At 47.4% G+C, this 15901-nt stretch overlaps 1 protein-coding gene across 1 annotated transcript in view; it reads left to right on the top strand.

Moving 5' to 3' along the window:
* Positions 1-4649: 4649 nt before the first annotated feature.
* Positions 4650-15901, top strand: part of B4GALNT3 (beta-1,4-N-acetyl-galactosaminyltransferase 3) — a 98718-nt gene continuing 87466 nt past the window's right edge. The window contains exon 1 of the mRNA XM_058282561.2: positions 4650-4829. Coding sequence (XP_058138544.1) covers positions 4661-4829 — 169 coding nt within the window. The 5' untranslated portion in view covers positions 4650-4660. The remainder of the gene's footprint in view (positions 4830-15901) is intronic.

Here is a 15901-nt window from a genome sequence, read left to right as displayed (position 1 = left end):
AGAATGGCCACTATTAAAAAGAAAGAGAACTTCAAGTGTTGGAGAGGATGTGGAGAGATAGGGGCACTTATTCACTATTGGTGGGATGTAGAATGGTATAGCCACTGTGGAGGACTGTTTGGCAGTGCCTAAAGAAGTTGAATGTAGATTTGCCATGTGACCCTGCAATACCACTTCTGGGTATATACCCTGAAGAACTGAGAACAGTGACACGAACAGACATTGGCACTCCTGTGTTCATAGTGGCTATATTAGTCAGCCAAAGGGGTGTGAATGCAAAGAACCAGAAATCTGTTGGCTTTTATTACAGGTATTTATTTGGGGTAGAAGCTTACAGTTACCAGGTCATAAAGTGTAAGTGACTTCCCTCACCAAAGCCCATTGCTAGTTGCTACGTGTTGGAGCAAGATGGTTGCCGATGTCTGCAAAGGTTCAGCCTCCCTCTTCCTCTTAAGGGTCCATGGTCCCAGCTTCTTCCAATATCAGCTGTAGGCTGGGATCGGTATCATCTCTCTGCCAGGGTTTGTTTCTCTCCAGGCTCAGCTTCTCCCTTCTCTCCACAAGGCCAACTGTAAATTATCAGGCGAATGGCTTGTTTCTCTTCCCGGGGACTCTGCTGTGTCTAATGAAGAAGGCTTCTCTCTTTTCTTACATATCTGCTTCTTTGTGAATTCACTTCCTGGGACTCTAGCATTAATCTCCAACTAACTCCTCTGCCATGTAGTTTTCTCTGTGAGCTCTGCCCACCAGTGTGGCTCTACTGCCATGGCCCAATCAAAGCCTTAATAATTATTTAACCAAGTAAAAGTGAAAGCCCTGAATTTAATACAATCAAATATGCCCAGAGGAAAAGACCAGTTTATAAACACAATCCAAAATCCATTTTTAGAATTCATAATCAATACCAAACTGCCACAGTGGCATTATTCATGATTGGTATAAGTTGGAAACAACTCAAGTGTCCATCAACCAATGAATGGATAAACAAATTGTGGTGTATTCACACAATGAAATATTATGTACCAATAAGAAGAAATGAAGTTGTAAAGCACATGACAACATGGATGAACCTGGAAGACATTATGTTGAGTGAAGCAAGCCTGACTCAAAAGGATAAATACTATATGATTGTGCTACTATAAACTAAAAATATTGTGTAACATATTGTATGACTCCATTTATATAAAATGTAAATATAAGTCAATTTATATAGATGAAATTTGGTTAGTGGTTGTATAGGGCTAGAGAAAGCATGCTAAGGGTTGTGGAGCTTCTCTTTTTAGAATAATGAAATACTTGTAAAATTTTTTGTGATGATGAATGCACAACTTTGTGAATACACTAAAAGCCATTGATTATACATTTTAGATAGACAGTATGATATGTGAATATATATCAATAAAACTGCTTAATAAATAAATAATTGGGCAAGAATAGCCAGAAATAGCAGCTCTATATAGCAGAGGAAATGGAGAGATTAGGAGGTGAAGATTTTTCTTGTTTGTCCATTTTTTGTTTATTATTACTATTATTGAAATAATGAAAATGCTCTAATAATGATTGAAGTGATGAATGCAGAACTACTTGATTATACCAAAAACCATTGATTGTACACTTTGAATTTTATGCATTTTTTAAAAAGATTTATTTTATTTATTTATTCCCCCTACTACCACTTGCGCTCGTTGTCTGCTCTGCGTCCATTCGTACGTATTCTTCTGTGTCTGCTTGTTTTCTCTTCAGGAGGCACCGGGAACCAATTCTGGAACCTTCCAACATGGGAGAGAGGCACCCAATCACTTGAGCCACCTTAGCTCCCTGGTTTGTTAAGTCTCTCATTGTCTTCCCTCTGTGTCTCTTTTTTGTTGCATCATCTTGTTGCATTAGCTCACCATGTGGGCCAGCTTGCCTTCACCAGGAGGCCCTGGGAACCAAACCTGGGACATTCCCAGGTTTGGTAGACAGGAGCCCAATTGCTTGAGCTACATCGTCTTCCCTTTATTAATATGTATCAACAAAATTGATTTTTAAAAAAACAAAACAAGAAAGTGCGAAAAGTACACAGCATGAGGCATGGACGGCAGGTGTGCTGTAGAATGAGTCCAGTGCCTGGGATCTCAGGTCAGGCCTTTTTAAAGTCTTTCCTCTTCTCCTTTCATAATGTTGGGGGACGGGCATGGTTCTTTGCTGTTCTGATTGGTTGCCCCACCTGTCAGTTCTCAGGGGCCATTGGTGAGGCGTTTTGAAGGTATCCAGGGCTTTCTCTTGTCCCAGAATGGGATTCTCATTCCAAATGGGATTCTCATGGGCAGGATCTTGCAGGATCCCATAGGAAGTTTCTGGGCAGGGTCTTATGGTCACGTTGTCTGTCGGCCATGTTGTCTGTCCGCCATGTTGTCTGCCAGGCCTCAGCCACCTTCCCCCTCCCACTGTACTAACCTGCCTCAATTGTGCTACATGCTGAGGATGCAAAGGCCCACTTTTGAAGCCTTAGAATAAAGTTGGAAAAGCAAGACATATTCAAAGTAAGTCTCAACATATCAGTGCATGGGACAGACAGTAAGTTCTATTAAAGCTCCATGGAGAAAGAGGTTGCTTGCTCAGGACTGGGCTGATTCAAGAAGGCTGCAGAGAACCAGAAATGGATGTTGAAGAAAGGGTTGACCTTGACAAGCTAGAATAAAATGTACTGGACCTGTTTTAGCTGGAACAGATTTCAAATGGTCAGATAAAGCTGGAAAAGGTTTGGAAAGTCTTAATTCCAGATTTATAGTTGCATCGCTAAGCTCTGGGAGGCCATTAAATATTTTTGTGCAGGTATATGTATGCACAACAGAATTTTATAAAGATAATCTGGGAAGTGGATGTGGCTCAAGCAATTGAGCTGCCATCTACCATATGGGAGATCCAGGGTTCGATTCCCGGGGCCTCCTGGTGAAGCAAGCTGGCCCGTGTGGTGAGCTGGCCCACATGGAAAGCTGGCCCATGCAGAGCTGGTCCGAGCAGAGTGCTGGCCCACGTGGCAAGCTGGCCTGAGTCAAGAGCTGGTGCAGCAAGATGATGCAACAAAAAGATACACAGGAAAGACAGTAAGAGACAGAGCAGATCAGGGAGCTGAGGTGGTGCAAGAGATTGAGCACCTCTCTCCCACTCTGGAGAGCTACAGGATCGGTTCAGGTGCTGCCTAAAGAGAAGACAAGCAAACACAGAAGAATGCATAGCAAACAGACACAGAGAGCAGACAAGGAGGGGGAAGGGATAAATAAATCTTTTTTTAAAAGAGAATTATAATCTAGCAAGGGTGGAGAGGATGGCTGGGCTGGGGTCGTGGAGCAAAGGAAGCTAGTCAGGAACTTACAATAGAATCCAGGAGAGGCTGTTGGTCTATAGACCATCTACCGTAGCAGAGAAGAGAAAATACAGCACTCAGTTCTGAGCATTTGCATGATATTCACTTCATCCTCCACTGTCTCTACAGCCCCTTGACTCTTTTCCCCAGGAAAGAGTGGAAAACAAAACTACACGTACACTGTTAGCTGAATGACCTTGGACAATTCACTTCGCCCTTCTGGACCTAAATTATCTCATTTAAAGTCAGATAATGTTTTACTGCAGGATGCCAAGAACAGGAATGCAGAATATCTTAATGATCCTTTCAACCTGAAGAGGGAGTTTGTTTCTCATTCCTTTCTTCCTCTTCCTTTTTTTCCTGCCAAAAAAAAAAAAAAAAAAAATTAGCTGAGGTTGGACCCAGGGGGGTCGTATAACTTCCCAGTGCCTCTCGGAGATGTGGTTGAGGCTGGGACGGAAAGAATAGTCTTCATACCTGACCTGGAAGGTGAGTGGGAGGCTGAATTGACTGCCACAACTATTGTCATGTCTACTCTTGATACCTCAGGTAGAGAGTAGGGCCTACGGGGCCACGAACGACCCTCCATGAAGCCAAAGCGGTGTCATCGGGACACGAACCCCCGAGTGTGCTCAGTTTCTGTTTTACTTTTGCCAGCGGATCTGCCCCGTCAAGCGCCTGGGCTCAGTTTCCCTCTCACTCGCTTCCTCCTCCCACGCATCCCCAGTCCGTGGAGGGACCGGTGACCTCTTCTCTGCTTCTGTCTCTGGCCACCCTAGGGAGTTTCGGTTACCTTGCCACCGGCACTCGGGGGCGGGGCCCACCTGGGCCCCGGGGGCGGGGCCCGGGCCCGGGCGGGACAGGTGGGGCGTCAGGTAGCGCCGGGGCGCGGGAGCGGAGCGAGCGCCCGGGCGCGCAGGCGGCACCTCCGGAACCCTCCTCCCGGGGCCGCGTGCGAGAGGAGCGAGCCGGCGAGCGAGCGGGCGAGGAGGGAGGGAGCGGGGAGCTGCGACCAAGAGAGGCGTGGAGAGCAGAGGCGAGCGCGGCGCCGAGCGGAGGGCTCCGGGGAGGAGGAGCCGGGCTCCGCTCCCGGCGAGAGGGCGACCTGAGCGGCGGCGACACGCGCCCGCGCTGCCCGAGCGGCTCCTGGAGCCCGGAGCATGAGCCGGGGCCCCGCGGGGGAGCGGCCGGGCCGCCCGGCCTCGGCGCTGCCCTGAGACGCTGGGCTGGGGCTGGCACGAGGGGCGCCCGGGACTCTGGGCCCGGCGGGGGCGCAGCCCGCGCTGGCGGCGGCCGCCTGGGCGCCGCGCCATGGGGACCCCCCGCGCGGCTCTGCTCCTGCTGCTCGTGCGCCCGGTCCGGCTGCTGCGGAGGCGCTTCCGGCTGCTGCTGGCGCTCGCCCTGGTGTCCCTGGGGCTCTGGACTCTGTATCTGGAGCTGGTGGCTTCGGCCCAGAGCGGCGGGAACCCCCTGAACCGGAGTAAGTAGCGCCGGGGACTCGGGGGAGGAGGAGCCGGGGGGGAGGCAGCACCGGGTGCTGCCGCGTTGGGGGACCCGCCTCCCATCCTCGGACCCGACTTCCAACTCGGGTTCCTCTCCAGGTGCCCGGCGCCGCCCCGCCGCCCCCTCGGCGAGAGAAGGGGCGGCGGAGCTGAGGGGCCGGGCGCCGGCCTGCCCGCCGGGCCATGTGCGAACGCGGCATCCTCGGGGCTTCGTCCCCGTCTGTCGCATGGAAACAGGCTTTCAACTCCGCTGGAAGAGAATCGCGTGGTTCGCGCGCGGGTTGGGAATGTGTGTCAGGGATGCCCTCGGCCGTCTCCACCGGGGCCGCGCGCGCCGGTCACCGCGGCCCAAACTTTTACCTCTGCCTCCTCTCCGGCCGTCAGTTCCTTCTCCTGCTGCCTCTTCTGGGGCTCTTTGGAAACAATACCTCCAAGAGCCACCTCTCCTCCCGCTTCCCACGTGCGCTCCCTTCCCAGCCCCCTCCAGGTCTCCCACCTCCTCCCCGGGCCGCCCCACCTCCTCGTCCTGCTGGGTACAAACCCAGCGGAATTTGCCAGACTCCCCAGGTCCTGCTCCAGGAGACGACGGCCCGCAGCACAAGCAAAGAGGCGGTGGCTGGATTTAGTCTCTTAACGAAAGCCAGTAACCTTTCTGCACCTCCCTGTCCTGGTAGGAAAACAGGAGGGAAGGAGCTCTTTTCCTTTTTACCTCAACAGGCACGGCTGTCCGAAGTGATTTTCAATTTACTGTTGATGGGGCTAACAAAGCCCAATGCCCCCAGCTTCAGGGACTTGTAAAAGGTCAATATAATAACCCAAAATAGAATTGGAGAACCGGGCACAAGTAACAGGTGCTCTTCCCAAGCCTAAGGGGCTTCAGAGTTACAGCCCATTGTCAGCCCCCCTTCATTCCCCCCTTTCAGTAAACTCAGAATGGTGGGAAGACACTCTGACACGTATTTTGTCAACTGCCCAGAGGTGGGTGTGGTGCCTTCCCTCCTCCTGTGGCCAGCGCCGGGATTACTACCCACTTGTTCTGAGGTTCCGGCTGGTATATTTCTGGCCCAACTTCTTACTCTAGGCAGTGGAAATAATTCTGGCTGTAAATTGGGTGACCGGGCTTCCAAACTGTCCCAGCCACTAACTAGCCAGGGAATCAAGGGGAAAATGACAGTTTCTCAGGTAAAATGAGGAAGCTGGCCTAAAGAATTTCCAAGGTCCCTTTCAGCCTGAACACTAAGACTGAACGATCTCCCCACTTGAGCTTTATAGGCCCAGAGAGCTCAGCACATCTTGAGGAAGGCTGAGCTCTGCTCCAGCGCCCCAGCTAAGTGGGAGAGTTCTTCTGAGGACCAAAATCTGCCTCCCCATAGCTAGTTCTTCCTTCCTCTGGGCCTTGTTCTCCCCTGGGAAAGGCGCAGGCTGTGAGGAGGAATCTGATATCCCTTGCCTTGTTCTTGGTCCAGCCCTTCCTCATGTGGCCACCATCTTGGTTCTGTGGTAGCCAATGGGATCCTCTGCACAAATTAAAAATGCACAGGAAAGCTGTTGCTTTGTGACCCTGAAATCAATGACTCTTTCCCCCCCTGCCCCCAAGTTTTCCTTTACCTCAAGTGCTCTTTCTCCCCAGGGACCTCATATCAATTTGCCATAATTCTAATCTCACTCAGTGGCTCCCGACTTCTGTCGCCGTCAGCTGTCTCATTATCAATCATTGAGTCTGAGGAGAATCTTAACTCTCTGATTGGATTTCCTTACTCTTCCATTTCTTTTTCCAAACTAACCCTTCTCCAGAAAAATGCCCCCCCAGTTCATATTCGAGAAATGGCTTTCCGTTTCCCTAACCACCATTTTTAATGAGAGTCTAAGCTTGGGCACTGATGGATCACTTGTTTCATCTTCTCATTCCCCTAGAACCCTGAAACCCATCCCCTGTGCAGGGTACATTTTCATGTGGGCTGTCGCATTGCATCCTTCCCTTTTTTTAGTTTTCCTTTGGTGTGAGATTGACATAGTCCTTTATGGCTGTGGTTTCTGGCTCCATGTCTCCCATCCATTTTTGTAGGTCAGAGGCTAAGACAACTTGCACCAAAGTCTCCTCTTGTCCTATAGATCTCACTGCCAGCTTGAAGTTGTTCACTCCAGAGGAGGAGTAGGGGAGGGGAAATTGGGAAATGCAGATAGGAAGGGGGGTGTTAGCTTTCCTTCCTCCACACCCAGGCATACCAACAGCAACTCAGCAACTCGGAGGGTAAAACTGCCCCTCCCAGGACTGTACCCATAGGCTTGACCACAGCAACCAGAGCCCCTGCCTTGGCTCTTCCTTCAGCAAGCCACCCTGCCTCCTCTTTCTAATGCTCCCTGCCAATCTACTCCACCAGTTTTCCTGTCATCCACAAGGCCAGCCTACTTTACCAAGAACCTCTCATTTGCCTGTCCCCGTTTGGCTGGTGCATTGATCCAGCGCTGCCGGAAGTATATGGAGAGATGGCAGTCACAGACTCCAGGGTGGTAGAGTAATGACAGGGGACCGTGCTTCCTGCTTCGTCTTCATGGAATACCCAGTAGTTTAAGTTATGAGTGATGTGCAATTTGGGCTCCATATGTAGAAAAGGATATGACCACAATTGGAGTAGCTTCGGGGAAAAACAACCCAAATCATTAACAGATAGAAAATGAATCTCCTGGGTAAAAGAATAAGGGCTGTTTGATCCTTAATTTAAACAAGTTTTTATTTAGCATATGCCTGGAGTGAGGCATTGGCTAGGTCATTTAGAGGATATCATGACCAGTGTTTGGTTTCTGCCCTTTCAGTTTTCTTTCTAGGAGAGGGGGGTTCAGGTGCATACATAAAAATAATTATAAAACAATAAAACAATCATTACATTTTACAAATGTAGAACCTAGATGGTGCTGTGACAGTTCTGGAAAGTGGACATGGCTCTTTTGCCTAATATTTCATGGAAGTGGTGATATTTTAGGAGACCCTGAAGATGAGGAGATCTTGAAGCCTCGGTTGAAGACTGTGAGTGATACTGAAAGAGAAGTCTATTCCAGCAAAAGCAAAGGCCGAGAGTCAGGGAAAGGCTGGTGTCTGGGGATGTTGGTGAAGCAGAGGCTCTGAAGGAGATTATAGGCTGGTACCATATGATGGAAGGTTTTGAATAACAGCCTCAAAGAGAAGATTTTGTTTGGTTGATAACAGAAAGCAGTTGAAACTTTCAGAATAGGGTAGCACTGTGGAATGGAACAGGCAAGCCTAAAACTTTAACAGTGCTTTTGGGATGGGAAGGTGGTGCTCGAGCAGGGTCCTGAAGGACCCTTGCTGTGGCTGGCACTGGGACATGAAGCCAGCTGGGAGGGGCAGGGTGGCAGCGGGGCTCTCAGAGGACTTGGGGCAGTCACTCTTTACCAACACGTCTGTAACTGTTTCAATACTTTACCAACTCATACAGCTGGGCCAGTGTGTTTTGGTTGTAAAACAGCACTCGGAAAAGATTGTTAGTCTCCACTAGACTCTCCATTCTGGCAGGTTTAAACAAGTTCTACCCATTTGCTCAGATTGGACCTGCCTGAAGGCAAGTCTGAGCTAAAATGACACTTGACCTACTGCCGAGACCAACCAGAGCCACAGGATCACATGTGGACACAACCAGGGCAGCAGTCATGCGCTCCAGTCTCTTCCTAGACCTCCCGGGCTGGGGCTGGCGTGTCTCCATTTAAGTGCCAGGTTTCCCTGCTGGATCCCAAATTCCCGAAGCTCAGGAACCGAATCGGCGTTGACCGCCTTAAATCTGGAATGAATCTCCCTGGTTGGCCCTGGCGATTTCCAGTTGACTTTGAGCGGGCCAAGGGAGATCCGCCCATAGATGTCCGGCAGGCCCCCTGGCCCTGGGTCATCTCAGCCACTCAGATTTGGAAAGGATACAAACCCTCCAGTAACAGAGGTAACGCAGGCTAGCCGTAATCGGAGACGCGGTGGGGGGGAGAGGGCGAAGCAAATGAGACAGATGTGTGGGCAGAGGAGGCACGGCCTGGCTTAGGACCGACATTCAGAGCAGAGGCGAGTGAGGACTGCAAGCCTAACTGCTGCTTTGCTCTCTGTGGGCCGGGACTGTGCTCACTCGGCCCTGCCTGGGCTGCCCCTCTTCCATGGAACCTCTCGCTCCGTTTCCTGTGGCCTACTTACCTCTTTATGCTGTGACATTCTAGTCACTCAGCTGCCACGTGTATCTTCAACCCAGGATTCGATTCTGGACACCTGCTAGGCCCTAGGCCTCTGGTTATGGATGTTCTACTCTGAATTTCCCAGCTCCTGTTACTTTCCACTGGCAGAGTCTGTTTACCAGCGACGGGTCCAAGAATAGAACCTAGGAATTCTTGTTCCTTATGCCGTAACACGTATACCCAACAATAGCCTTCAAGAACAAATGCTTTTCGCCTGGCACTATCGGTATCAGGATGGAGCATGTGACATCTCTCCACTCCCTCTTCTGACGTGGCGAATGGAATCTCACCAGCATCAGTCTGCCACCTCTTATGCTGTCCACCACCCGGGGTCCTGGGACCCCTGACTCCCACTCTCGCCTGCTCAGAGGCGGGCCTGCCTGCTGGTCCCTGTCCTGAGTTGTCCCGACGCCCCGCCTGGCGTGGCTGCAGTACAAGCTCCTCTGAAGCTGCCGTTTGTGTGTGCGGGTTTCCCGAGCGGCTAGTAGGTGTGCTGCAGTAATTTTCCAGGCTGCGGAGCCTGTTCATGCCCTCCAGTGCCGAGCTTTATGGAGCAGAGCAGAGCAGCCGCCATCGCAGAGTTTGCTTTGGAAGGGAGCCTGGAGGCTCTTTCTGGATTCTGCCACTCACTGTCTAGCTCTCCTGCACTGAGTTCCACCAGTCTCAAAACTGCCCTTTCATTTTCCACGAGCCCTTTTCTTCCTATCTAGTAGGGGTGGCCGAGGTCTAAACTAGGCCAACCTTGTTTGTGCTTTCAGACAAATCCTCCTTTGACTTTGTGGCCGACATAATGAATAGATTCACGCATTAGCCAATATTAAAAATACAACTGAAAGAGGTGAGGATAGTTTGGATGGGGCACCTAAGGGGCGTTGGGCCCAATATGTTATATATGCTGAGCACTCGTGACAGATCTTTTAAGTTTTTACAGTCTCTTAGTTATAATAAGTGTTGCTTTAAATAGTAAAGGGATCCATTAGATAAGCAAAAAAATATATATATATATATTTATTTATTTATTCTTGTGACTTCTTATGTAATTTTATTTTTTATGCTAAAGATTTTTATTTCTTAACTACAAAATTCCTGATATTGATCACCTTTTTTTTTTTAGAAAACAGAATGTGCAAATTGTCCTTGTGGTCCTCCCTGTTTTATTTTGTAGGAGGTACCAGGGATTGAACCCGGGACCTTATACATGGGAAGCAGGCGCTCAGCCACTGAGCTATACCTGCTCCCCTGTTTGTTTTATGGTAACATAGATAGAACATAAGATCTCCCATTTTAACCCCTTCCGAGTATGTTTGCTTTTAACTTTTTGATTGAAGTATGTTATACATATGGCGAGGTGTACATGTACAGCCTGATGAATTTCCACAAGCTGAACATACCTGTGTAAAGAGCACCCTGATGAACAAACAGGAAGTTGCCAGCACCCTAGGAGCACCCTCTGGGCTCCCTTTCAATTCCTATCATCACCATAGGTTAATTTAGCCTGTTTTTCTACTTTATATAAATGGAATCTTACAGTATCTGATTTATTTTTAAAATACTTATTTTGTTATGATTATAAAAATAATGCATGTTGACTATACCAAAAGACAGCTATGTATCTGGGCTGCGTCATCCCCTGTAAAATAAATTTTTCTCTGCTTTAGATACCCTGATACAACTAATGAAAACTTAAGGGGTGACCAGGGAAGACCAAAGACCTAAATGCTCTAAGATATATATAGCCTTATGAAATTCTCCGTTAGACCTGCTGCAAGGATGGAATTGAGAACTGTTGCTCAACCTGTGTAAAAGAATGCTTCTTGCGTCTCTTGAGCAATTAGTTTACATTTTTTTACTGACTTTGTAAATTGCATAAGCACTCAGGCTTGTCCCTTTGTGTTGGTTACCAGAAAGCTTGGAATTCAGTTTTTTGCTCATCTGCAGAAAAATATAAAGGATTTTTGTATCAATTTTATGCCTGTCCTTTTATTTCCCCTTCCTCACTTTTTTTTTCTTTCTCACAATTACTTCTAATTTATGTCATTTTATATTCTATGGTCCTTGTAAGACATTTCATTTTTTCCTAGACTGAGTCAAGGCATAAAAGAAATTATTGACAGTGCCTATGGTATACAGAAAAGCATGAAGAAGAAAGTCACAATCTCCTATTACTTTATCTCCCTGACCTAGCCATCATTAAAAAGAAAAGAAATCTGGTATAATAAGCAGTAATAAGCAGATGCTGAATTCTAGAATTCCTTAAACAAGAATTCTAGATTAAAAAATTAAAAAGGGGAGCAGGTATAGCTCAGTGGTTGGGTGCCTGCTTCCCAAGTATGAGGTCTTGGGTTCAATCTCTGGTACCTCCAAAAATTTTTTTTAAATAAAAATAAAAAGCTGAAAATTTATTGTCCTGATGTCTTTTTCTGTCTTTATTCAGGTATGAAAAAGTGAATGATATTCAAAAATAAATGTTCACCTTTTCAGAATATTAAAAGCTTAGAAATTACTGTCAGAGGTTGGGTCCTGAGCTACTGTTGAAAACAATAGCATAAATACAAAGAAATCTCAATAAAACTTGGAGTACCCCTGACACTACTGATAAAACAACTCAAGGGACTGGCCAGGAAGGGCAGAGACCTGAACTTTGTTATGTGGCCACCTACCACCTGAAAACCTGGAAGATCTCAGAACATTATGAACACAAAGATCTGTGGCCACTGCCTGACCACGGCTTATGGATGCACAAACATTAGAGATGCAGCCCCTTTCTTAACAGATGAGAAACCCGAGGCCTGGGGGAGAGATGTTATCTGCCTCTTCCACCCATTTTTTTTAAGCTGTGTTTTCGAGGGGGCCCAGAAGAGCCTTTGCTCTGGCCCATTCCATAGCAGGTAAAACTGGCCTTTGTGCCATCAGGTTCTGGGAAGATAACCCCCCAGAAGGCAGGGGTTGGAATAAAGAAATGACATTATAGGAAAGTGGATTTGGCCCAATGGATAGGGCATCCACCTACCTCATGGGAGGTCCACGGTTCAAACCCAGGGCCTCCTGACCCGTGTGATGAACTGGCCCACATGCAGTGGTGATGCGCGCAAGGAGTGCCGTGCCACGCAGGGATGTTCCCCGCGTAGGGGAGCCCCACACGCAAGGAGTGTGCGTCGTAAGGAGAGTCGCCCACTGCGAAAGAAAGGGCAGCCTGCCCAGGAGTGGCGCCACACACACGGAGAGCTGACTCAGCAAGATGACGCAACAAAACGAGACTCAGATTCTGGGTGCTGCTGACAAGAATACAAGCGGACACAGAACACACAGCGAATGGACACAGAGAGCAGACAACTGGGGGAGAGGGGTGGGGAAGGGGAGAGAAATAAATTTAAAAAATAAATCTTAAAAAAAAAAAGAAATGACATTACAGACAGACCAAAGATTTTATGTATAAATGCCCAAGAAATGAAGTGGTATGTTGTTTCCAACTTTTGTGTATTTATTTGGTGAATCTCAAGGTGATTCATTTTAAAACTTAAAGAAAAATGTTTAGGAAAGTATGTACTTTTTTTGGTGGGAGATTGAGTGGGATGAAAAGGTGGTTTGGTGGTTCCTGGGGGAAAAATTACACAATTTGAAGACAGAGCAAGGTTCAAATCCAAGCTCTATTACTCACCAGTTGTAGGACCCTGTATAAGGTGCTTATTCCTTTCCAAGCCTCAGTTGATTCATCTGTTCTTATGAACAAAGGAAACATAACGAGCCTAGAATAGATTAGGGACGCTATTAGATCTACTATGAGCCTAGCACCTATTAGGGACTCATTGAATGTTGGTTCCCACCTCTTCCTTCTCAGAGTTTACAGTCTCGTAGGAAATAGAGACTTGCTGGCCAGGCAGGGATGAATGCATTCCTTAACTGGCCCTTTACCAAGGCTCCATGCACCTCTCAGTCCATGACCCAGCTATGCCCATTCCTCAGTAGTCACTAAGCCATCCGAGGCCAGCACCTGCAACCAAATACATACTCTTTACCACTCTTTTCTCTGCGATGTTTATAGTGCTGCTTCCATCTTCTCATCCCTGTCCCAGGCAGATTTGGATGGGGTGGGATTCAAGGATTTTGCTGAGAATGGGAGGTATTCTGGGGTATACCAGGGCACCAAAGCACGCCTTTGAGCCCACTCTTGAGAATGTGCTCCTTGGAAGGTAGGAGCGCCAGGCAGGTATCTAATTTCAACTCCTAGCTTTGTAACTGGCTTACTGTGGGTTCTTGGGAAAGCCCCTGTTCTCTTGAGGGCTTCAAGTTTATAATCTTTGTAGTGGGATGCCTCTTTCAGGGTGAGATTTGGAATTTTTTCCAGGTCACTGTAAGGGCCAAGGGATTAGTTCATCTTTGACTCTCTGGCACTGGTCTTTCAAGACTCAGTTGTCTGAACTGCAGGGTGGCAGCCATCCATCCCAGTGCTTCTCTTCCTCTTGGCCTCCAAGGTCATCTTTGCAACATGGTCTTCATACAAGCAGTTGTTTCATGGATTAAAGTCCTCCCTGCTGGGATCTTACAAATCCTCTGATCCACTCCTTTCCATCCTGCCTGCCAACCCAGGGAGATGGATGTGTGAAGGCAAGTGCAAGCACGTGTGCACACACACACACACAAACACACACCCTCCCTTGCCAACCAACAGAGCTCCTGACTCTGCCCAATGTCACTTCTGAGTTGAGGATTGGCAAGGGACAAATAATACTTAACTCCCAATTCTTGATTCTCCTTCCCGTTTATTCCATCTGAGCAGAGGGCCTGGGGAAACAGGAGATGGGTATGTGGAGTACATCGCAGAGGAGTGACTGCCAGCAGCAGAAGACAGGGAAAATTGCATTAGGCATGAGGAAGAGGGAGAGAAATCCAAGTGAGAGACTTCTCCATTTTTCTTTTTTTTTAAGATTTATTTTATTTATTTATGCCCCCCGCTTGCTGCTTGCTTGCTGTCTGCTCTCTGTGTCCATTTGCTGCGCATTCTTCTGTGTCTGCTTGTCTCCTCTTTGTTGCGTCATCTTGCTGTGCCAGCTCTCCACAGGCGTGGACCAGCTTGCCTTCACAAGGAGGCCCTGGTAAGCAAACCCAGGACCTCCCATATGGTAGATGGGAGCCCAATCGATTGAGCCACATTGCTTCCCTCCATTTTTCATTTTGATGACTATATGTTTTATTTGCTCTGTTTCAAATTTTTCTGGTCTCTTTAAAGACTACTATGTTCTTATGCTTTTAATAGTTTAAAACAGATTTATTTTATAGTCTTTAATCTATTATCTTGAGGTGGAGAGAGTTTCATTCTGCTGTTTGGGTGTGTGTTGACTCTCGCTTATGGTAGAGTATTTCCTTATGTGTTTTGTCAACATTGGGATTGTGAACTGAAGTTGGATTTTATCTGTAGGAATCCTCGTGCGTCTTGGGCTGATTATATGTCCCTCTAGAGAAACTTTATTTGCCTCTGCCGGGCGCCCCAGGGATACTGCCAGTCCAGAATCACACTTGAAGTTATTTTTCAACTTGTAGGCTCTTGGAAATAAACTTGAACCCCAAACCTACATGATGGCATGCCTGTGGTTATTAGCTCTCAGGAGGGACTAGGTTTTTTTTTTTTTTTCCTGTTTCATTTTTCCTCTGAAGACTAGCCCTTCAACAATTCCCAGTTTATGCAGCCTCAGTTCCCTGCCTTCCATGGCCTCAGTCTTCTCTCTGCACGTGGTCATTAAAGCCCAAGCCACTTGGTCACCACCCTGGCACACTAAGGGGCCACCAAAGTGTTAGCATCTGTTTCCTGCTCAGATTTTGACATCTTCACCTTTTTGGCCACTGGAGATTTCATTTACTTTATTGGATTTAACTATCTATACAAAAAAAAGTTTGTCATATTTTAGCCAGCACGTCCAGTATTTTGCCAAGAGAAGTCCTTTGGCTTGGATTTCTAAAACTCTAGCTCCAGGTCTGAGATTATTGGTGTACACAACCATAAATGAGCAAAGGTGAATATTTCCATTTAAGGAATATACCATAAGCAAATAAACGTTTAGGGAACACCAGGTGGTAGTGACAAGGCTTACATGTTAGGAAGGAGATGGGGCTGAAAAGGTAGCTGCATCCTGACTGTGGAGTTTTGAGTACCAGTCTGTTGAGTTTGGACATTGTAGAGAACAACAATTTTTTTAAAGCAGGGTTTTGATATGATGAAGGCTGTGCTTTCTTTTTTCATCCTGTAATTCATCCTTCAAACATTTTTTGGGCACCGTCTATGTCACAGGAACTGTGATTATTGGGTGGATTAAGCTGTTGTAAGTTTGCAGGATGGCTTGGAGGTAGAGAGGCCACTCAGGTGGTTGTTGCAGGGATCTCATGGGTGGGCAATGAGTGCCTAGCTGAGGAAGGTGAGAGAAGAAAGCTGAGATGTATCAGAGAATGAGGTGATGGAATTAGGTGGTTGAGTTGATAGGGAAGGTGATAGAAAGAAGACTATCTAAAATTTTGGTTTGCACATCTGGCTGTCTGGCTCCATGGCCATGATCATTTTCATTAAGGGCTGCCTAGTATACTCAGCATCTCAAAAAATGTTCTCATTAGAAAAGAGTGCCTTCATTTCTCCTTGAAGCTTGGAGACTGTGCTGTTCCTAGAGAAGAATACAGAGGGAGGGGGAGGCAGGGTCTCATTCATTCAACAGTACTTATCAAGGCCCTCATTATATGCCAAACAGTGTGCTAGGTATTAGGGCCATAGCAGGGAAGAAGACATTTCAAGTCTTTGCTTTCATGGAGCTTACATTTCTGCTGAGGAGGAGACAGTTAA

The sequence above is a fragment of the Dasypus novemcinctus genome, chromosome 20 (genome assembly GCF_030445035.2).
Source record: "Dasypus novemcinctus isolate mDasNov1 chromosome 20, mDasNov1.1.hap2, whole genome shotgun sequence".
In the NCBI taxonomy this organism is placed as follows: Eukaryota; Metazoa; Chordata; class Mammalia; order Cingulata; family Dasypodidae; genus Dasypus; species Dasypus novemcinctus.
This window is presented reverse-complemented; position numbering and strand designations above follow the sequence as displayed.